The sequence below is a fragment of the Lepidochelys kempii genome, chromosome 14 (assembly GCF_965140285.1).
Source record: "Lepidochelys kempii isolate rLepKem1 chromosome 14, rLepKem1.hap1, whole genome shotgun sequence".
NCBI classification, from domain to species: domain Eukaryota; kingdom Metazoa; phylum Chordata; order Testudines; family Cheloniidae; genus Lepidochelys; species Lepidochelys kempii.
Window position 1 is genome coordinate 48,757,608 of NC_136393.1, and position 21,202 is coordinate 48,778,809.

The window sequence follows — 21,202 nt, forward strand, 5'->3', positions numbered from 1 at the left end:
TTCTGATCTCTAAAAGAACAGGAGGACTTGTGGCACCTTCGAGACTAACAGATTTATTTGAGCATAAGCTTTCGTGAGCTACAGGCCACTCTGTGTTTGTTGCAGTGGGAAAAGCCTCCCAAAATGCTCCTCCCAGGACAGCCCAGAAGGCGGGCCTGGGGTTCATTTATGCACCCGCAGTGCCAGCTAGTGGCTGGTTACAGCACGAAAAATTCAGGGAGACTTGGCACGACTCCCTCAAAACACGTGTTGCCAACGTGCCAGGAAGGCAGCTGACGCCTCCGGTCCCTGTGCCAGGTAAAACCCACCTGCAACTGCGTGGCCCCTCCCCGGGCATGTCTCACTGCATCGTTAATCTGGGTGATCGGCCTGGGTTAGCCTCCTCCTGGGGGCCAGCATCCCCACAGCTAAGCTCTCCCTGTGTTACCGTTTCCTCACTGTTGCCACGCTCCTTTGTGCGGGTCTTGGGCAGAGGTGAAAGTGAGCCAGGTACGGAGCAAAGAAGTGGAGCAGGCAGTCCCGGCTGACTTTCACCTCTTTTGGCCGCGTAACAAACAGTTTAAACTCAAAGCTAATAAAAGCTTGGAAAGGGAAAACTCCCTGTCACCTTTGTTTGTTGCCTCTCTCCCTCTCCTCCTCCAGCCAGGCTGCGGAAGGCAGGTAGGCTCCCCGCTTTCCCCCGCCTGGCACTCCCCTATAGCTTGCAGGGGGACTGGCTGAGGGAGAACTGCTGTCTCCCCCCATGTCAGGTGTGATTCTTTCTCATCCTTCAATCCCCCTGACAGCCAATTCCCACCTGGTCCTAAACACTAGACCCTGCCCCCATCCCAGAGCTGGGATAGAACCCAGGAGTGCTGGCTCCCAGACCCACCCCCTTCTAACCACTAGACCCCATTCCCCTCCTAGAACTGGGGAAAGAACCCAGGAGTCCTGCCTCCCAGCTCCCCTACTCTAACCACTAGACCCCACTCTACTCCCAGAGCCAGGGGAGAGAGCCCAGGAGTCCTGGCTCCCAGCCCCTCCCCGCTCTAACCAATAGACCCCACTCCCCCTGGAGCTGCGGATGGAACCCAAGAGTCCTGGCTCCCAGTCCCACCCCCTCTAACCACTAGACCCCACTCCCCCCGGAGCTGAGGACTGCCCAGGGTGCCTGCCGCCTGCATAAGAACAGCTTAAACTCAGGGGTTCCCTCCGCGGTTCAGACCGCGGGATGAGGAGCCATTTCTGGCATCCTTGTTCATTTCACTCACAGGTGGGGGAGGGCAAGACCAGGGCGGGGCAGTTCTTTTCTGCCCCCTTGTTGAGGGGATCTCCAACAGTAATCAACAAAAACTACAATAGGCATTTGGCTGCACATCTTAAATCCAGAGCTAATAAAAGCCAGCGGAAGGGGAAAAGTCAATTCTGAAATTTCAAAAGCCACTGGAAGGGGAAAACTCAGTTTTGAGACTGACAGAAATTTCACTGACAGTTGTTGGGGGGGGGGGTGGGAGGTGAGATCAATTACTTGGCCCTTAATCACAAGGGGGCCCTGATCTCAGCTGGGGCAGGGACCGTCACTGTGTGTCTGGGCAGCGCCCAGGACAAAGGGGCCCAGATCTCAGGGGGGGTTACTAGGGCAACGTTAATAAAACTTTCCATTGACTTAGATGCCCTTTCAAGTTGAGTCGCCCCCTCGCTGCCCAGACACAGCGGCGCTATCCCACCCTGTGATATAACCCCATGGCCAGACTCTGCCGGCCCCTGGACCATCTCTGGGGTCCCAGCCCCGGCTCTGACTCTGCTGCCAGGACATGGGGCCCGTAGGTGGGAGGAGGGGGCTGAAATCGCTACCTTGGTCCCAGCTGGGGAGGGGCCCCCCGAGCCGCCCGACTTGGGCCGCAGGTTCAAGGCCGTGTAGCCCTCCTCGTCCTCCATCGTGTCCGAGTGAGAGGAGGCGGCGAAGGTGCGGGCAGGGGGTGGGGGGGCTGGGCTGTGAGATCGCACAGGAAGCTGAGCCACTGGGCTGCAGTCGCGTGGTTGGGGGGGGCCACGGTCAGAGGCTCCGGCCTGAATTTCCTCTCTCTGCTCTGGCAGATGTTGGCTCTGTCACACGAAAGCTCCCAGCCAGCCCCAGACGCCCCCCCGTCCTCCACTCCCTGAATGGGATCAGCTGCCCTGACACCAGGGTGAGGGGCACAGTGTCAAAAATCTGAGCTCTATGGACAGGGTCAGAGCCTCAGCAGGTGCCGCTCAGAATCAGTCCCAAAGATCGAGCCCAGCCTATGATCGGACCCAGCGTGTGGATTTCCAGAGGGATCGACCCCCCCCGCATCCCCAGCCCAGGATCAGGCCCAGCGAGTGCCTGAAAACTCATTATTACCAGAGAAAAACAGCTCAGAGCACTGGGGTGAGACGGAGCCCCTCTGTGGGCCTGCAGTTCCCAGCTGCAGGTGGCAGGTGGCAGCCAGCCGTCGGGAAGGGGAGAGCACGGGGTGTGCGGCTCTGGTGTGACCATTTGCCGGGGATCCCAGCGCCAAACGCCCCCCAGCCGGTCAGGGGGGGCCATGATACCTCCCTGCGTCACCAAGCAAGGGGTGAAATGACCAGGGCCAGAATAGCCCATAGACAGGCTCTGCCCCTCACCCTGGCATCAGGGCGGCTGCAGCTGCATTAGGGTGGAACGGGGGCGGCCATCACCGTCTGTGACCAGCCCCTGCCTGCCTGAGCCGACCTCTGCAGCAGCTGCGAGCCCCTGAGGCCGGACGCTCTGACCAGAGCCACCCAGCGCCTGACACGCTGGGTTGCAAGCCGCACTTTGAAAAACACTGGTCTCGGGCACAGAGAAGGGATCTTCTGGCTTGGAAATGAGAAGGGGAGCAGCCCAGCCTGCTGTGTCCCTCCTGTCAGGGGCCCAGGGCAGGAGCCTGGCCCGGGCTGTGGCTAGAGGCCAATGGACCAGCTGGGGCCATCAGGAGGTGCTGTGGACCCTGTAGCCATGGTGCAAAGGGGCCGGTGTGAAACCTGCAGCCTGGCGTAAGGACGCATGGACAGGTTCACACACGTGTGTGTGTATAAACACGTGTGTACGTTATTATCATTTTTATACTAATATTATAAAATATAGAGAGCTATCGATATAATGATATCTAGAGTAAACCAGCTCCCGGGAGGGAAACTTCTTTTGTAAACCTCATGTGAATGGCTCCTCCCACTGCAGCAGGGAAACTGAGGCAGCAGCTGCATCCTGCCAACAGGGCTGTGAGCGCCTCTCCCCGCAAGGCCGAATGAACCGAGGACAGTGTGTGTCTCTCTCCTTTTTCTGCCCGATCCTCTTCATCTTTCCCTCTGCCTGCCAAGGGGTGATGTTCTCTAGGGGAAGGGCTCGCCACTCACTTGGGGAAGGGCTTTTCCCTGGACTCTGCCTAGAAAGGGCAGGGCTCAGCCTGATGTCTCTGCCCTGGGAAGGAACGTGTCTGCCATGAGCACAGTGGAGAGAGAGAGAGAGACTGCGTGTGTGTGATATCAAACAGCCAGGCTGTTCTCTTTCTGGCCATGCACAATCCCCAGGAACAATTCCTGATAGACAAACTGCAAACAATTACACACGAACCCACACCACCATGCTAAGCATCAAGTATGACACCAGTGGTTAGAGGCTCCAACTGAGATCAGGGCCCCGTTGTGCCGGGCGTTGCCCAGACACACAGCGAGAGACAGTCCCTGCCCCAGCTGAGATCAGGACTATATTGTGGTCCCTTCACCATCTGAACAGACAGGACAGAAAAAAGGGTGGGAGAGGAAACTGAGGCACAGATTGGGCAAGTGACTTGTCTAAAGTCACATAACACGTCAAAGCCATGGTTCGAGTCGCTCTGTGACCCATCAACAATAAACACACCCAGCTTTCGCACGGTTTAACAGAAACCTTTAATGTCCCCATGATCATGATGATCCCTAGCTCCGATCTCAAGCTTTGCATCTGTAGATCTCAAAGTGCTTCATGCAGGAAGGTCAATATCAATATCCCCATTTCGCAGATGGGGAAAGTGAAGCACAAGGGCGATGTTTACACGGCCGTTGGACACCTGCGCCTGGCTCATGCCACCTAACCCGGGCTCGAGCGAAGGAGCGGTTTAACTGCAGGGTAGATGCTGGGGCTCTGGTTGGAGGCCACACCGTCTCCCTCGTGTGACAGCACCTTCAGCATGTTGCCTTCGTCCAGCCCCAGGACCAAACCCTGACCGGGCCAGCGCTCGCCAGCCCTGTCTCTTCCGCGGACCGGACAAGCTCTGTCCTGTTGCACTCACAAGCCCAGTTGTCTCGGGGGCGGCTCCTAAAGACACTTGGGTCTGTTTGGAAGGTCACCTCTCAGCCTGGCCAGCCGCCCTGCCCTCCAGCTTTGCCAGGCCATCTCCTCCTGGGCTGCCGGGCCACGGGGTAACAGGGCGTTCGTTAGCCCCCAGCCGTCCCCGTAGTGCCCCCCTCACTGCCATGGAGCACCCCAACCCGGCTCCTCTGACAGAGACAGTGACCCCGGAGAGCGTCAAATAATGCACAGGGAAAGCTTCCATTTGGGATCGGGGTTGGGGGCACTGATCTACTTAAAGGTGCTCTAAGGAGGTAGCAAGTGGACAGCACATCCACACAGAAACCTCTGAAGCTGAGACCCCATCGTTAGTGACAGGAGTTAACGATCCGTTAGGGCAGGATGGGCAGAGGTGCGTCAGGTCACAGGCTGGACGGGAGCAGTGGGTGCGCCGGGGAAGAGAGCGGAGAGCGGAACCTGGCAGAGAGGTGAAAGGAAATGAATCGGGTGAAATCCAGGGGAAAGCCCAGATCCCCAGCTGGGGTCAATCAGTTCTGCTCCACTGGACACCGAATCGGGGCTAATTTACGTGACCTGGGGCAGACTCTTCTCTCCCAGTCCTGGGTGGGGTGAGGGATAAATTGCCCCAGGGCTCTGCAGAGCCTGATACCTGCAGCCCAAGCCCTGCCCCTGCAGAGCTCTCCAGCCCCAGCTGGAATACGCAAAGCCAGAGATTGGAATCGCTCTTCTCTAGGCTGAGGTAGCATTGGGAGCCAGGACTCCTGGGTTCCATTCCCAGCGCTGGGCGAGGGGGAGGGGCTGGGAGCCAGGACTCCTGGGTTCCATTTCCCACTTTGCCACCAATTCTCGGTGTAATTTGGGCAGGTCAGTGTCTGCCGCTCGGTTTCCCCTCGTGTGACACGGGGATAACGGTGCCGCGCTCTGAGGTCTCCCCCGTACCCTGCTCAGAGCAGGACGGCGTCTCGCTGGCAAATCGACTGCAATCCAGAGCCGCAGGTGTCAGAATGAAGCCGATTCCCCTTCACCATCCCACAGCTGTTCCCCTCAGCCGGGCCTGACACCGGGAGCCTGCGGGACAGAGGAGAGGGCCCCTGTCAGCGCGTGTGGATCCATCACACGCAGTCGGTAGCGGCTCTTCCCTGTTCCAACGGGATCCACAGCCATCGTCTCCTCCGGCTCTGCCCTGGGGGCTGCCCCCTCTCCCCACTGTCAGGGCCCTGGCCAGGATCTCGAACAGCCTCTCCCTGCCCAGAGCCCAGGGACCTGCTCCAGCCTCCTCCTCCCCGCTGGGCTAGACCCTGTCCATCTCCCTCCCCTGCTCCGCGTCCCCTCCCCACCGGGCTGGGCCAACGCTGCCCCCTCCTGGTCCCCTCCTGCCTCTCTGGCGGCTCTGTGTCTCCCCCTCCCCCCTGCCCCATTGTCTGGGGGATCCCCAGGGCTCTGGCCTGGCCCCTTTGCTCTTCTCCCTCCACACCCCGACTCTGGGCCACCTCCCCTGCCCCCAGGGCTCCAGCTTCACCTCCTCTGGGGACCTGGGGGGGGAATAGAAGGGTCTTTGTCGTCACCTTACACTGAAAATGACTTCCCCCAAAGTCCTGACCTTCCCCCAAACATCCCCTCCCCCATCTCTGTCCCCAGCCCCTGCTGCCCACAGAGGGGAGGGAAAGGGTTTGACTCAAGGAATCACTCACAGGGTCTGATCCAGCTGGGAGCCATCCAGCCAGGTCCAGGCCTTCTCCGGGGAGGGGCGGGACAGTCCGACCCAGAACTGATACGTGCCTCGTGTCAGGGCCTGGAGGGACTCCTGCAGGGAGTGTGGGACAGGCAGCTGGGGACCAGAACCTGCTCTCGGCTCTTTTCTTGCAAATCCAAGTTCTCAACAACTTTAGCCCCAGAACTACTGTCTGGCTGTCCACCTATCCCTGTACACACCTATCCATCCCCACGCATACCTGTCCATCTCGCCAAGTATTCCCCATGTAGACTCTTCTGTCCACCCAGCCCCACACCTACCCCCTCTCTCTGTAGCCCTCAAGCCTCATAACTCTCTCTCTCTCTCACACACACACTCACACTCAGCCCCTCTCTCCAGCTGAGTTGTGTTGGGCGCATCCCAGAAGGGGGAGGGTACCGGTAGCTTTAATCCACCATTGTCAGTCCCTGATCTCAGGGCTGGTGATTTAGGCTGAGATTTGTCGTAGCTGCCTAGGGGATTTGGACACCCTGATATTAACAATTAATGGGAGTGGGGTGTCCAAGTCCTTTAGGCAGCACTGACAATCCTAGATCCACCATGTAGCATATACGAGTCCTCGGACTCTCTACCCAGGGCCCAGGCCTGCAGGGGCAGCTCCCGCAGGATGTTACCGTCCCCTTTACCAGCTCCTCCTTGTCCTGGATCACCAGCAGCTGGGAGCCCCTCGCTGAGCAGTCAGAGCGGCTCTCGCTCCACGTTTTACTTCCACTGCCGACCCAGTAGCACTTGTCCCTGTGCAGCCGCCAGTCCGTGGGGCAGAGTTTGCACCCAGAGCCCCCTGCAGAGAGACAGGATTCATTAATGCTCTGAGCCCTCTGGGCCTCATTCCCGGCTACTCCCTTCCTGCGACTGGGGCTGGGATGGGGATAAAATGGGTTTGAGTCCCCTTTGTGCTCCCTGAAATCTGGGGTTAGGCTGGGCCCTGCCTGGCTCCTGGCATTAGTTAGAGCAGCCTCGGGGCTGCTCTGCCTTATCCATTGCTCCCATATGGGCCCTGGGGAGCAGAGAATACCCATAGTGCACTGCACTCTACCCACCCACGCCAATCTGCTCCCTACTTTGGGGGTTGGGAACAGAGTGTGTGAGGGGCTCTTACTCCAGCCCCACACTAGGCAGGGAGGTCTCCAGGGCAGAGGGGACCTCATGGGGCTATTTGCATCCATTTTAAGGCTACATTATTCTGCCAGAGTGGCCTAGAAGGGGCTTAGGACAACTGAAGATGCGTTGGGGGCTGGTTAGTGGAAATCTAACAGGATATGGGAGGGGAGGTGGTAACTGGGGAGCACAGGAGAGAAGGTGGGATCCCAGGGATGACTGGCAATGGGAGAGGGTGAGTCCATGAGACCGTCTCTCTGCTGGGATCTGTCCCTGCTCTGCAAGCATTTGTCCATCCTGGTATTAGATTATTTTAAGACCCCCCTTGAGCAGTACCGGGCATGGCCACTAGATGTCGCTCGCCCCCCCCCCGTCTCAGCAGAGCCCTCACACCCAGTCCCAGCTGAGGCAGGTCCATTCCTCGCCTGGCACCCAGCCGGGCTGGTGGCTAGATCGGTGCAGCCAGCAGGGGGCGGCGTGTCCCTGCCCTGCAGGATCCCCACGGGCTGGGACGGCCGCTGGGTTTCCACTGGCCGTGCCCGGGGCGGAGGGCGGCTCAGAGACACACGAGCTGGGGTTACCTGCTGGGCCGGGCTGGGCCGGGGGGCACAGCTGGGATCGGAAACGCTCCAGGCAGGCGCTGCATTCTGCCGTGCTGCGGTCTGCGCTCCCAGGGGGTGTCGCTGTATCTCTGCTCCCGGCTCCCTCGCTCCCAGGGGGTGTCGCTGTATCTCTGCGCCCGGCTCCCTCGCTCCCAGGGGCTGACGGGGTCCATCCCTTCTCGGACATCAAGTGGGAAACTGCAAAGCAGCGTCGGTGGGAGTGAGGTGGCGGGTCAATGTGATGGGGAGTTGCTGGGGAAAAGCACCGGCTGAGACACAGGGCCTGGCCCAAAGCCCACCCAGCCCCATCTCCACTGACTCCCATGGGCTTCAGAACAGCCCCAAAGGGCCACAGTCCAAAAGAGTGGCTTGGGATAGAAAATCAGTGGGAGTTGGGTGCCTAAACCCCTTGAGCCTCTTTGAAAACCCACCTCATCTTTGCATCTAGTTATCCAGCCCCCATCAAAGCAGTATCAGAACACCTCAGAGTCTTTGCTACATTTCGCCTCCCAACCCCACCCTGTGAGGCAGGGCGCAGGGCTGTTAACGCCTGCTATTCAAGGGGTTTAGGCACTTAAAGCTGCAGAGAGGCCCCGAGTGGGGTTTTCAGAAGAACCTAGGCCCAGATCCTCAACAGGATTTAAGCACCTAACTCCCTTGGCTGTTGGGCACCTAAATACATTTGAGAACTTGGGCCCTAGGAACCTAATGCCCATTGACTTCAATAGGCGTTAGTCATCAAGTGGGTTGTTTTTAGGCGCCTAAATGCAGTGTTAGGTACTTAAACTCCTGTGGAATTCCAGCCTTAAGGGACCAGCCCAGGGTCACACGGGGAATCAGTGGCAGAACCAGGAACAGGTCCCAGAGCTCCTGAGTCCCAGATTAGCACCAAAACCAGTGGCCAGCCTTCCTCTCGGGATGCCTGGGAGCTCCTGCCCCGTCCCACCATCCTGTGGCGAACAGCCAGCTCTGTCTGACATGTCAGCCTGGCGATGGGAACACGACCTTCAGGGGGAAACATTCCCAGCCACATTTTGGGGACGCCCCTTCTCCATTTTATCCACCAGCTACATTTCCTCACTATTACGTGCTGGGGACAGTTGTATGGAAACGCCCACGGCTGACGAAAAGCTGGGGGTCCACTAGGATCATTTCCCCCTGCCCCCAGATTTTGAAGCAAGTGGAAATGTTTCAAAATTTGAAATTACAACAATCCCTTTACAACTCCCCAGCCGGTGGTTCAGCCGAGTGCCCAGCGTGATCAATGGAAAGGCAGCGTGAGGAGGAAATCGGGATTCAGACTTAGCTCTGCCGTATGACCTTGGCCAAGTAAATTCAGCTCATTTGCTTTGACTGTCTTGTCTACTGAGATTCTGAGCTCTTGGAGGGGCAGGGACTGTCTCTCCCTGTGGGTCTGAACAGCTCCTGGCACAACGGGGCCCTGATCTCAGCTGGGGAAGGGACTGTCTCTCCCTGTGGGTCTGTACAGCTCCTGGCACAACGGGGCCCTGATCTCAGCTGGGGCAGGGACTGTCTCTCCCTGTGGGTCTGTACAGCTCCTGGCACAACGGGGCCCTGATCTCAGCTGGGGCAGGGACTGTCTCTCCCTGTGGGTCTGTGCACCACCCAGGACAATGTGGCCCTGATCTCAGCTGGGTTACTAGTGCAATGTTAATAAAACTTTCCATTGACTTAGATGACCTTTGAAGTTGAATCGCCCCCTCACTGCCCAGTCTAGTGTGGAAACAGCTCCTGTCCTCATTTTACTTCCTCTCCTGTACCACAAAGAGAAACCACCTATGTCGCTCCGGCCACCCAAGTAAACAAGGTTACAAACAGGGACAGGGCAGCAAACGGCATCTTCTGCCCAGAGCCCAGCTGGCTCCTTACAGCCCAGCACAGACACATTCAATAGGCCGTAGGCCCTTGGACCAGCCTTCTCTTACTGGTATTATATCTATGACTGTGGAGCCGAGAGGCCCAGCTGTGCCCAGACACAGAGAGAGACAGTCCCGGCCCCAGCTGAGATCAGGGCCCCGTTGTGCCGGGCACTGCCAGACACACAGGGAGAGACGGTCCCTGCCTCACAGAACTTGCAATCTACTTAGACGAAGGAGGCACAATCTCCATTTTATAGATGGGGAAACTGAGGCCCAGAGCACTTGCCCACAGTCACACAGGGAGAGTATTTCACGTCAGCGTGAAGGTGGTGCTCTTAAATTCCTAAAGGGCTCCTGAAAATCTCCCTGTAAATGGACAAGGCAAATCATCGGCTGGGGAGGGAATAGGAACACAAAGGCAAAGTGCCTTGCGCAAGGTCACCCGGCAGATGTGGGACTAGAACCCAGGTCTGGGCCGGGTCAGGCCGGGGGGCACAGCTGGGATCGGAAACGCTGCAGGCGGGCGCTGCATTCTGCTGTGCTGGGGTCTGCGCTCCCAGGGGGTGTCGCTGTACCTCTGCGCCCAGCTCCGTCGCTCCCAGGGGCTGCCGGGGTCTGTCCCTTCTCGGACACCAAGTGAGAAACTGCAAAGCAGCGTCGGTGGGAGTGGAGGCGACTGGTCAATGGTACGAGAGTTGCGGGTAAAAGCGCCAGGAGAGTCCTGCAGAGACAGAGGGGCTGCCCCAAAGCTCATTCAGCCCCATTGCCACTGTCTCCCATGGGCTTGGGAGAAACCCCAAAGGGACACGGTCTGAAAAAGTGTCTGGGATTGAAAATCACTGGGAACTAGGTGCCTAAATCCCTTGGGATTCTTTGCAAACCCAGATCGTGTTTCCACCCATTCTCACCCTCAAAACGACCCCCAAAACAGGCTGCATGGGGATGGCCAGACTGAATCAGACCTGGGGCCCATCTAACCCGGGAGCCCAACTCCAAGGCTGGACAGCCCCAGCTACTTCTGAGCAAGGAGCAAGACAGCCCCAGTGGACAATGATACCTTGTCCCCCAACTTAGACCCTTCCTGCCCATCACTTAGAGGCTCATTGATGCCCTGAAGCAGGAGGGTTTATAGCCCCTGCCAAAGCACTTGGGTACTTCCTAGCCCTCTGGCTGGTCTCTTTCCTCATATATGTGTCCTGATCCTTCACTGAGCCCTGCTAAGCTCATGGCGCCAGTGAGATCCTGTGGCAGTGAGTTCCACAGGCTCATTGTGACTGAGCATCCGTTTTAAATGTGCTGCCTCTCAATGTCACTGGCCGCCCCTCCCGCAGTGTCTCATCCACGCTGCCAACTGACGCACCCGGACAGATAAAGCTATAGCCCTTGGTGACTCACCACAAACCGCCAGCAAGAGCAGAGACAGGATGAGATTCCCAGCCCCTAGAGCGACCTGAAGCCAGCCAGGACACTGACGGGAACCTGTAAGGAAACACAAGCAGAGCCGGGCTGAATTAACGCTACTCTAGATCCTGGCCTCAGGCCCCAGCTCCAGGAGTCAGATGATTGTACCAGGGTCTCAGCTTTCATTTAGAAGAGAAAGGCAGTTTTCAGCCCTCACAGAAGGGGAGAAAAGATTGAAAATGTGACCCCCAAGTGTTACTGTTACAGCAACACTGCCTGACTTTGGAGAGAGCCTGCACCAATTGCATGCACCCTGCTCCATGAATTGCAAAAACCCCTGTTTTGAAAGCTCTGCAAACCCCACCAGATGCATCCGATGAAGTGAGCTGTAGCTCACGAAAGCTCATGCTCAAATGAATTGGTTAGTCGCTAAGGGGCCACAAGTCCTCCTTTTCTTTTTGCGAATACAGACTAACACGGCTGCTCCTCTGAAACCGACCAGATATGCGCAGGAAACGAAGTCTAGTAGGTTGGAGCAGTGGGGCTGGGGCCCAGGACTCCTGGGTTCTATCGCTGGCTCTGGGAGGGGAGTGGGGTTTAGTGGTTGGAGCAGGATGTGTCTGGCAGCTAGGACTCCTATGTTATAGCCTCAAACCTGGCAAGGCAGTGGGGTCTAGTGGGTCAGAGCGGGGCAGCCTGGGAGCCAGGATGCCTGGGCTGTATTCCCATCTCGGGGAGGGGAATGGGGTCTAGTGGGTGTGTCCTTGTGAAAGATTTTCTCCCTTATCTGTGCCTCAGTTTCCCCCTATTGACCCATCTTTTTGGCTTCCAGAGGGGAAAGCTCCCCATGAGCGCTCTCACTCTTGCTCTGTCACTTTGTGGATCCCCCACGCTATTTACCTCTGTCCGGGGCGCTACTCCGCCCCCACCCCGTGATATAACCACATAGCCAGACTCTGCCGGCCCCTGGCCCGTCTTTGAGCCAGGACATGGGGCCCGTAGGTGGGGAGGAGGGGGTTGAAATCGCTACCTTGGTTCCCGGGTGGGGAGGGGCCTCCCGAGCCGCCCCGCTTGGGCCGCAGGTTCAATGCCGTGTAGCCCTCCTCGTCCTCCATCGTGCCCGAGTGAGAGGAGACGATGAAGGTGCGGGCAGGGGGTGGGGGGGCTGGGCTGTGAGATCACACAGGAAGCTGAGCCGCTGGGCTGCAGTCGCGTGGTTTGAGGGGCCACGGTCAGAGGCTCTGGCCTGAATTTCCTCTCTCTGCTCTGGCAGATGTTGGCTCTGTCATGCGAAAGCTCCCAGCCAGCCCCGGACGCCCCCCGTCCTCCACTCCCTGAGGGGGATCAGCTGGCCTGACACCAGGGTGAGGGGCGCAGTGTCAAAAATCTGAGCTCTAGGGTCAGAGCCTCAGTAGGTGCCGCTCAGAATCAGTCCCACTGATCGACCCCCCCCAGCCCAGGATTGGGCCCAGCATGTGTGAGAGTCGATTTCCACAGGGCTCGACCCCAGCCCAGGATCGGGCCCAGCGAGTGCCTGAAAACTCGTTATAGCCAGAGGAAAACAGCCGGGGTGAGACCGATCCCCTCTCTGGGCCAGCAGTTCCCCGCTGCGCCCTAGGTGGCAGCCAGCCGTCGGGAAGGGGAGAGCACGGGGTGTGTGGCTCTGGTGTGACCATTTGCCGGGGATCCCAGGGCCAAACGCCCCCCGGCTGGTCAGGGGGGGCCATGATACCTCCCTGCATCACCAAGCAGGGGGGTGAAATGACCAGGGCCAGACTAGCCCATACACAGGCTGTGCCCCTCACCCTGGCATCAGGGCGGCTGCAGCTGCATTAGGGTGGAACGGGGGGGCCGCCATCACTGTCTGTGACCAGCCCCTGCCTGCCTGAGCCGACCTCTGCAGCAGCTGCGAGCCCCTGAGGCCGGACGCTCTGACCAGCATCCCTGCCCCCCGCCCCCCCCCCAGCTGCAGCTTCCTGGGTGATCGCACACCACAGCCCCTCACTGCCCTCCCCCCAGCACCTGCCCCACAACTCCTGACTGCGCCCCCCCCACCCCCCGCCACCTCCTCGCTCTCCGGCACAATGCAGGAACAGGAGGGCTCCCCAGCACTGAACCTGTGGCCCCAGGAGGGGCGCGTGGGCGTCCCGTCCCCAGCCCGGAACCAAGGTACCGAAATCCACCCCCTCGCCCACAGGGGCTCTGTGTCACAGCCCAGGGGGCAGGGTGGTGGCTGCCACCCCAGGGCGGGGAACAGGGGGGAGAATCTGGACGGAGCCGGGATCACACTGGAGATGGGCCGGACTGGGCCGGGGGAGGGGGAGCGGCTGATCCCACAGACCCCTGCCCATGGGAGTAACCTGACTCCAGATCCCCGCTGGGGGGAACTGGCCGTAGCCCCGCTGGGGTCACTGGGGCCCGATTCCAGCTGGGGGGAACTGGCCGTAGCCCCGCTGGGGTCACTGGGGCCCGATTCCAGCTGGGGGGAACTGGCCGTAGCCCCGCTGGAGTCACTGGGGCCCGATTCCAGCTGGGGGGAACTGGCCGTAGCCCCGCTGGGGGGAACTGGGGCCCGATCCCCGCCGGGGGGAACTGGCCGTAGCCCCGCTGGGGTCACTGGGGCCCGATTCCAGCTGGGGGGAACTGGCCGTAGCCCCGCTGGGGTCACTGGGGCCCGATCCCCGCCGGGGGGAACTGGCCGTAGCCCCACTGGAGTCAATGGGGCCCAATCCCCGCTGGGGGGATCTGGCCGTAGCCCCGCTGGGGGGAACTGGCCGTAGCCCCGCTGGGCTCAACGGGGCCCGATCCCCGCTGGGGGGAACTGGCCGTAGCCCCGCTGGGGTCAGTGGGGCCCAATCCCCGCTGGGGGGAACTGGCCGTAGCCCCGCTGGGGTCACTGGGGCCCGATTCCAGCTGGGGGGAACTGGCCGTAGCCCCGCTGGGGTCACTGGGGCCCGATCCCCGCCAGGGGGAACTGGCCGTAGCCCCACTGGGGTCAATGGGGCCCAATCCCCGTTGGGGGGAACTGGCCGTAGCCCCGCTGGGGGGGAACTGGCCGTAGCCCCGCTGGGGGGAACTGGGGCCCGATCCCCGCCGGGGGGAACTGGCCGTAGCCCCGCTGGGGGGAACTGGCCGTAGCCCCGCTGGGGTCACTGGGGCCTGATTCCAGCTGGGGGGAACTGGCTGTAGCCCCGCTGGGGTCACTGGGGCCCGATCCCCGCCGGGGGGAACTGGCCGCAGCCCCGCTGGGCTCAACGGGGCCCGATCCCCGCTGGGGGGAACTGGCCGTAGCCCCGCTGGGGTCAGTGGGGCCCAATCCCCGCTGGGGGGAACTGGCCGTAGCCCCGCTGGGGTCACTGGGGCCCGATTCCAGCTGGGGGGAACTGGCCGTAGCCCCGCTGGGGTCACTGGGGCCCGATCCCCGCCAGGGGGAACTGGCCGTAGCCCCACTGGGGTCAATGGGGCCCAATCCCCGTTGGGGGGAACTGGCCGTAGCCCCGCTGGGGGGGAACTGGCCGTAGCCCCGCTGGGGGGAACTGGGGCCCGATCCCCGCCGGGGGGAACTGGCCGTAGCCCCGCTGGGGGGAACTGGCCGTAGCCCCGCTGGGGTCACTGGGGCCTGATTCCAGCTGGGGGGAACTGGCCGTAGCCCCGCTGGGGTCACTGGGGCCCGATCCCCGCCGGGGGGAACTGGCCGTAGCCCCACTGGGGTCAATGGGGCCCAATCCCCGTTGGGGGGAACTGGCCGTAGCCCCGCTGGGGGGAACTGGCCGTAGCCCCACTGGGCTCAACGGGGCCCGATCCCCGCTGGGGGGAACTGGCCGTAGCCCCGCTGGGGGGGAACTGACCGTAGCCCCGCTGGGCTCAACGGGGCTCGATCCCCTTGGGGGAACTGGCCGTAGCCCCGCTGGGGGGAACTGGCCGTAGCCCCGCTGGGGTCAGTGGGGCCCAATCCCCGCTGGGGGGAACTGGCCATAGCCCCGCTGGGGTCACTGCTCTGTGCGTCAGCTGACGGAACGGCGCACTGGGCTGATTTACACCAGATGAGGATCTGCCCCCCTGAGGGCAGAATCAGGCCCTGACGTTGCCAGTGAAATTTGTGCCCCCGACCCTTCTGTCCCGCAGAGTCTCCCCAGGTCCACAAGGCTCCGGGCGCGCGGCTCTGGCTGGGATCGTGCTGAGCCGGGTGGGGAAGTGCCTGGGATAGACCCCACGCCGAACTCCCTGCGGCTGGGGCCCTCTGCCTAGGATCCTGCCCCTGGGACAGCTCCTGGCTCCCTCAGATCGCAAACCCCGCTGCAGGCTGGGATTTTCCAGGAACACCTGGGCCAGCACCCGACAGGCCAGAGCCAAAGGCAGCTGTTGTGCGTGTCTGTGTGTGGACGGGGTGTGTGGAAGAAACCCGGAGTTGGTCGCCAGCCTTGAGCCCATCTCTAGCTCTGGGGGAAGCTGAGTCACGCGGATGCAAACTCAGCTGGGGTTTGGCAGCGCAGAAGTGCCACCTAGTGGCCAGTTCGGGGACTCACGGGGCGAGAAAACAGCTTTCCAAACAGCCTGGCCTCTGGGCAGACACTGTGAGTCCCCACCCCAGAGTTGACCCTCCAGATAGACAAAGGGTGGATTGGTATCCCCATTACACAGACGGGGAAATGGAGGCACAGAAATGCTCAGACACCGGGGCCACCTAATCCAGTGGGTTTCAACCTTTTTTCATTTGCAGACCCCTACCATTTTTTCAAATGGACGTGCAGAGCCCTGGGGAAATCTTACACATCGTCTGCGGATCCCAGGTTGAAAACCACTGACCTAATTAATCTCTGGCAGGGCTTAATATACAGATTAAGTGATTTTCCCAGGGTGACCCCGGGTAGGCTGTGGCAGAGTTGAGAATTGAACCCGGATCACTGAATGCCAGCGCTTTATGGTCCCCTTCCCGTCCTCTTTTCAGCCCAAACGACCCCAAAGTACAAGGAGCAAGGAGATCTATAGAATTCACTGCATCCAGCCCTGAAATGCAGCCCCCTCTGGGGTGGGTTGTGGCAGCTGTTCACTAGCCCACAGCAACGCAACGGTGAAGAGGAATCCTGTATCCACCTGAACCTGCAGGAGGAATTTCGGGAGGCAGAAAGGAAACCCACCGGCGATTCACCCCCGCCCCCCAGCACAGCACCCCCTTGTACCTGCCTCGCTCAGCACTGATCCAGAGGAACTTTCCGTCCAATTAACGCTGGCTCTCCCGTTTCCTCCAGTGGACGGATCCGGGATCAGATGCTGCCCGCTTAACCGGCTGCTGCCCAGGAGCAAACGCCATTGGTTTTCTCAAGCCATGTCTCCTGCTCAGTCAGGTCCCGATTGCTCGCGATCCAGGAGCGGGGGGAGAGGGTAAAGAGCAAAATGCTGTAACTTCCCCTGGGGAGCTGGGGATTTCACTGGGTGCCAGCGAATACGAGGGCTGGTGGCGTTTCCCCAGTGTGGGGCCAGGGGGCGCTGTGCTGCAGAGAGCGGGGTGGGGACCCAGTAGGGGAGTGCTCCCCCGCACAGTCCGTGTGGCTCCAGGGCAGCACTAGGGGGCGCTGTTCTACAAGGATCGGGGCGGTGGAGCTCAGTAGGGGGCGCTCTCCCCTCGCACTCAATGCAGGTCCCAACGCCCGACCTCTGGAGATTGAGGGCTGGATTATAGCCGGGGAAAGGCTCTGGTGTGTCTACAAACCGGTGTGTCTACACACAAGTACTGACAGCTCGTCCCGATTTTACTGGCATCGCTCTGCTGCTACAACTCCCCACACAGATGGATACGCTGGTCCCGACGTAAGAGCGACTTGTTATGATTTAGCTCCGACTCGGGGTCCTGACCCAAAAGGGGGTCGCAAGGCTACTGTAGCCGGGTCGTGAGAGTTACCACACATCATACATCTGGGTTTTCCCGGATACGGCCTCTTTTTTGCTCCTCTGATCTCCCTCCAGGTGGACAAATGTCCGTGATTTGGTGTTGCCACCCTTACTTCTGCGCTGCCTTCAGAGCTGGGCGGCCGGAGAGCGGTGGCTGCTGGCCGGGCGCCCGGCAGGGCCGCCACCGGCTCTCACGCTTTGTGTGGGTGGCTGGGGGAGTCGTCACAGCGGGGAAAAAATTTCTCCTGCTACAGGCCACAGCTGTGGGCTGTTAAAGAGGAATCGGGCTCGGGCTGACACCTGCCCTGGCGACATCAACTGGATTTGCCAGAAAGAAGCCGTGCAGCTCTAACCCCTGCCATGAATGCTCTGTGCTTGCGTATGAGTCCGGTCCTGGGCTGACAAAGAGCCGAGGGTGACCGTCACAAACTGAATTCGAGTCCACAGTGCGGCACAAAAGGCGAACGGCGTTCTGAAGGCCAGAGGACAGCAACAAAAGCGATTGACGGTTTAGAAAACCTGACCTAGGAGGAAAGGTTAAAAATGACCATGTTTTGTCTACAGAAGGGAGGCTGGTAAATATGTTAAGGGCTGTTATACAGAGGACGGGGATCAATCGTTCTCCAGGGCCACTGAAGGCAGGACAAGAAGCAATGGGCTTAATCTGCAGCAAGGGAGATTCAGGTTCGACATTAGGAAAAACTTTCTAATTCTAAGGACAATTAATCTCTGGACTAGGCTCCAAGGGAGGCTGTGGAATCCCCCTCACTGGAGATTTTTAAAAGCAGGTCAGACAAACTCCCATCGGGGACTGTCTAGGTTTACTTGCTCCTGCCTCAGCGAGAGGGGGCTGGATTTGAAGACTTCTCGAGGTCCCGTCCTTTAATCATTCTCGCGGCTCTTCTCTGACCCCCATCTCTGATTTAGCAACATCCTCCTTGACCTGCGGGTACTACAGCTGGACACAGGACAACAGCAGTGGTCACAACAGTGCCAGATACAGAGGTCTAGTGTCCTAGAGCAGTGGTTTTCAAGCTGTGATCCGTGGACCCTGGGGGTCTGCAGGCTATGTCTAAGATTTCCAAGGGGTCCGCACCTTGAAATGTTGTAGGGGTCCACCAATGTACAAAAGTTTGCAAACCACTGTCCTAGAGCCCTGGGGCTGTTTGCAAGTCTATGAGTGTGCTGGTACAAGGGGTGGGGAGAGAATCTGGGATCAGGTCCCTCATATGCTGTGCCAAGGGGGTGTGAAACATAGTACCAACAGGGTCGAAGCATATTCTCAGTTTGCACTATTATAAATGACTGCAGCAGGGAGGGGGCACAAATGAATCAGGTGCTAAGGGGGGGTCTTAAGCTAGGAGGGAGACACCCCTGAGGGGGAGAGTGGAGCAGCTGGAAGAATTTGGGGGGCCAGATTAAAGGGGGTTATATGAACATGGGCTTCTCCAGCCTACTAACTACTAAGTTCTTGGCCTCTGTGATTTCTTGTGACAGTGAGTTCCGCAGTCTCATGACATGTTATATGTACAGATATTTCCTTTGATCCAGTTTGAATGTACTTATGAGTTTCATTGACTGTCCTCTGGTTCTTGGGACAGAGGGAATAATTCCCGACCTCCCTTCTCCATCCCATTCGTTAGACTTTTATCCTGTCCCCCAGTATCCATCTCCTCTCTAAGAGAGCAATCCCAGTCAGTTCAATCTCTCTTTGCGGGACAGTTTTTGTAGGCCACTGATTGTTCTTTCTGCCTGTTTGTTAGAAAAGGGCTGTCATTTTCACGTAGCGACACACAATGGCCGTATGGTAGTGCCTCACTGATGAAAATGCCACAGACTCTGAATATCTGATCTCAGAGACCCCAGCATAAATCCGGAGTGACCCCCCTGCAGTCAATGGAGTCGGGGCTGGATGCTGATCTCAGTGACTCCAGTATAAACCTGGAGTGACTCTCCACCCCCTCAGAAAATTAAAGGAATCATGGCTGGATTCTGATCTGCGTGACGCTGGTGTAAAATACAGAGTGACCGCTCTGAAGGTCCACCCGTTTACACCGCTTGGGAATCTAGTCCACTGATTCCAATTTGCGACAGCTGATTCACACCAGCTGGGGATCCAGCCCCGCTAGGAGCTACGGCCTATTGACGCCAGCTGGGGGTGTGGTCTGAGGGGACTGGAACTTGCCCATCTCGCCACCACCCTGTGTGCTCGCTGACTGCCCTGACCGATTACGCAGGACCAGCTGCTCAGCGTGTGACTGAGGTTTGAGGTTGGCCTGGTTGACACCCTCAGTCACAAGACGAGGCATTTCAAGGAGGGCACTGGTGTTTCTGGGAACCCAAACCTCTTTCCTTCGGGGCTGTTTGTGCACTGAGATCGCCCCTGCCTGCCTCCAGCAGCCACCACAAGCTGCTTGGCCCAGGATCCTCAAAGAATTCAGGATCGGGACCCCTGTGCTGCCCAACCCTGCAACAACCCATTCCCACCCCGATCTGAAACGGGTTTAGAGGCGGGTCGGACCCGGATATGGAGAAGGAGACTGCTCGGCTCTTTCCCTTCCCTCACTGCCAGTGTAGGTTTGAGCCCAACCCGCTTCCCACAGGAATGGTGGGGAGTCCTGATCCTGTGTCACCGCTGATATTTCCGCACTGTTGCTGCTGCATTTCCCCGTAGTCACGTTGACACTGTGCCTGGAAACCGTAGCTTCACCAGGAACTTGCACTGCCAAGCCACCGAGCGCTGCAAAGCTTGTGGGGAGGAAGAGAGAAAGGAGATCAAAGAGCCTCATGGCCACAGGCGCTCAGGGCTGCATCCTCCTTCTAGCCATCTGCAGAGACTTTGCTGAGTCAAAATTCAGACCACCACGTAGCTCCAGGACACGCCACTCAGACCAGGCGGGCATGTCATCCACTCTCCTCTGGCCAGTGACAACTCCTCCGGAGGATGGGTCAAGGAATCCTGCAGCGATTGGCTAACCTGCCCCCAGGGGAAAATTTCTTCCTGACCACAATATTAAAGAGGTTGAGTTCTGCCCTGAAGCATGAGAGTTATTTAATATTTAATATATATTTTAATGTATTTAACAGTGGGCTCTTCAATCGAGCAGAGAAAGCTCTAACACAATCCAGTGGCTGGAAGTTGAAGCTAGACAAATTCAGGCTGGAAATAAGGTGTAAATTTTTAATGGTGAGAGTAATTAACCATTGGAACAATTTATCAAGGGTTGTGGTGGATTCTCCGTCACTGACCATTTGAAAATGAAGACTGGATGTTTTTCTATAAGATCTGCTCATTTGGGCAAGTTCTCTGGCCAGTGTTATCCAGGAAGTCAGATTAGATTATCATAATGGTCCCTTCCGGCCTTAGAACCTGTGAATGCGGAGATAGACTGTGGAACTCTCTGCCACAAGATCTCACTGGGGCCACAAGTTAGCAGTGTTTAGAGGAGGATCACACCTTGATTTGGAGAATGAGACTCTCCAGAGTTATAACAGGAAGGGGTTCACAATCGCTGTGGTTGGCAGGGCTATAAACTTTCCTGCATCTGGGCAGAAACCAACCTGTGACCACGAGGTGTCAGGCTGCCAGTCCATAACCCACAGCCACTGAGTTCGACTCACAGTCCCTGGCTTTTCTTCGCACTCACCCTCCCTCTTCCCTTCCTTCCTTCCACTCTCTCTCTGCCTGCCCCAGCTCTGAGGACGAGAAACTGGTGTTTCCTCTATGCCGCATCCAGCGAGGGCTCACGTGGCGGGTGGCGGTTTGCGTTTCACACATGCATTTCCCCTTTCCCAGCCGGGCAGACTGACAACCCCACTGAGTCAGCCCCCGGCACCCCATGCGCACCCAACTCAGCCAGCCCCGGCGCGGATTGTCCCCTGTTACCCAATTTCTAGAGCCTGAAACGCCCCCAGTCATGGGGCTCCCTTAGGGGGAGGATTTCCCCAGAAACCGCCCCCTCTCTGTCTCCTCCACTTCCCAGCCCTGGGGTCTCCCCCAGCCCTTCGCCCTCTGGCTCGGGGCCTTCAGCCCATCAACCCAGCTAGGAGATCTCTGGCCGTGTGCCACCAGTGGGAGCCTTGGATCAGACCCTTGGTCTGCAGATCTGAGCTAAGACAGCCTCAATCCCTGCCCACCCCCCACCCCACCCCCAGCCCCCTGCCCCTGGGAGCCAGGTCAGTGCAAGGCAGACCCACTACCCGGCCGCTCAGAGCTCTGACGGAGCCCCTGGGCTCGGCAGATCCTGGATCTCTCAGTGGAGGAGAGGGG

The 21,202-nt window shown here is 59.0% G+C and overlaps 1 protein-coding gene and 1 long non-coding RNA gene across 4 annotated transcripts in view; both read right to left on the reverse strand.

The window, feature by feature from the left end:
• Positions 1-3,896: 3,896 nt before the first annotated feature.
• The window catches only part of LOC140897542 (uncharacterized), a 37,014-nt gene continuing 19,708 nt past the window's right edge, over positions 3,897-21,202 (reverse strand). The window contains exons 5-7 of the mRNA XM_073310257.2: positions 6,001-6,113; positions 5,249-5,377; positions 3,897-4,765 (exon numbers count right to left, since the gene is read on the reverse strand). Of these exons, the coding sequence (XP_073166358.2) occupies positions 5,254-5,377; positions 6,001-6,113 (237 nt within the window). The 3' untranslated portion in view covers positions 3,897-4,765; positions 5,249-5,253. The remainder of the gene's footprint in view (positions 4,766-5,248; positions 5,378-6,000; positions 6,114-21,202) is intronic.
• Positions 7,874-19,903, reverse strand: LOC144929333 (uncharacterized). 3 transcript variants are annotated; one of them, XR_013634588.1, is made up of 3 exons: positions 16,228-19,903; positions 11,038-11,121; positions 7,874-7,960 (listed from the first exon to the last, which is right to left on the reverse strand). It is a non-coding gene; the product is annotated as an uncharacterized LOC144929333 (long non-coding RNA). The 3 variants fall into 3 exon arrangements; XR_013634590.1 differs by having other exon boundaries at positions 16,224-19,903; XR_013634589.1 differs by lacking the exon at positions 16,228-19,903 and adding an exon at positions 12,074-12,161.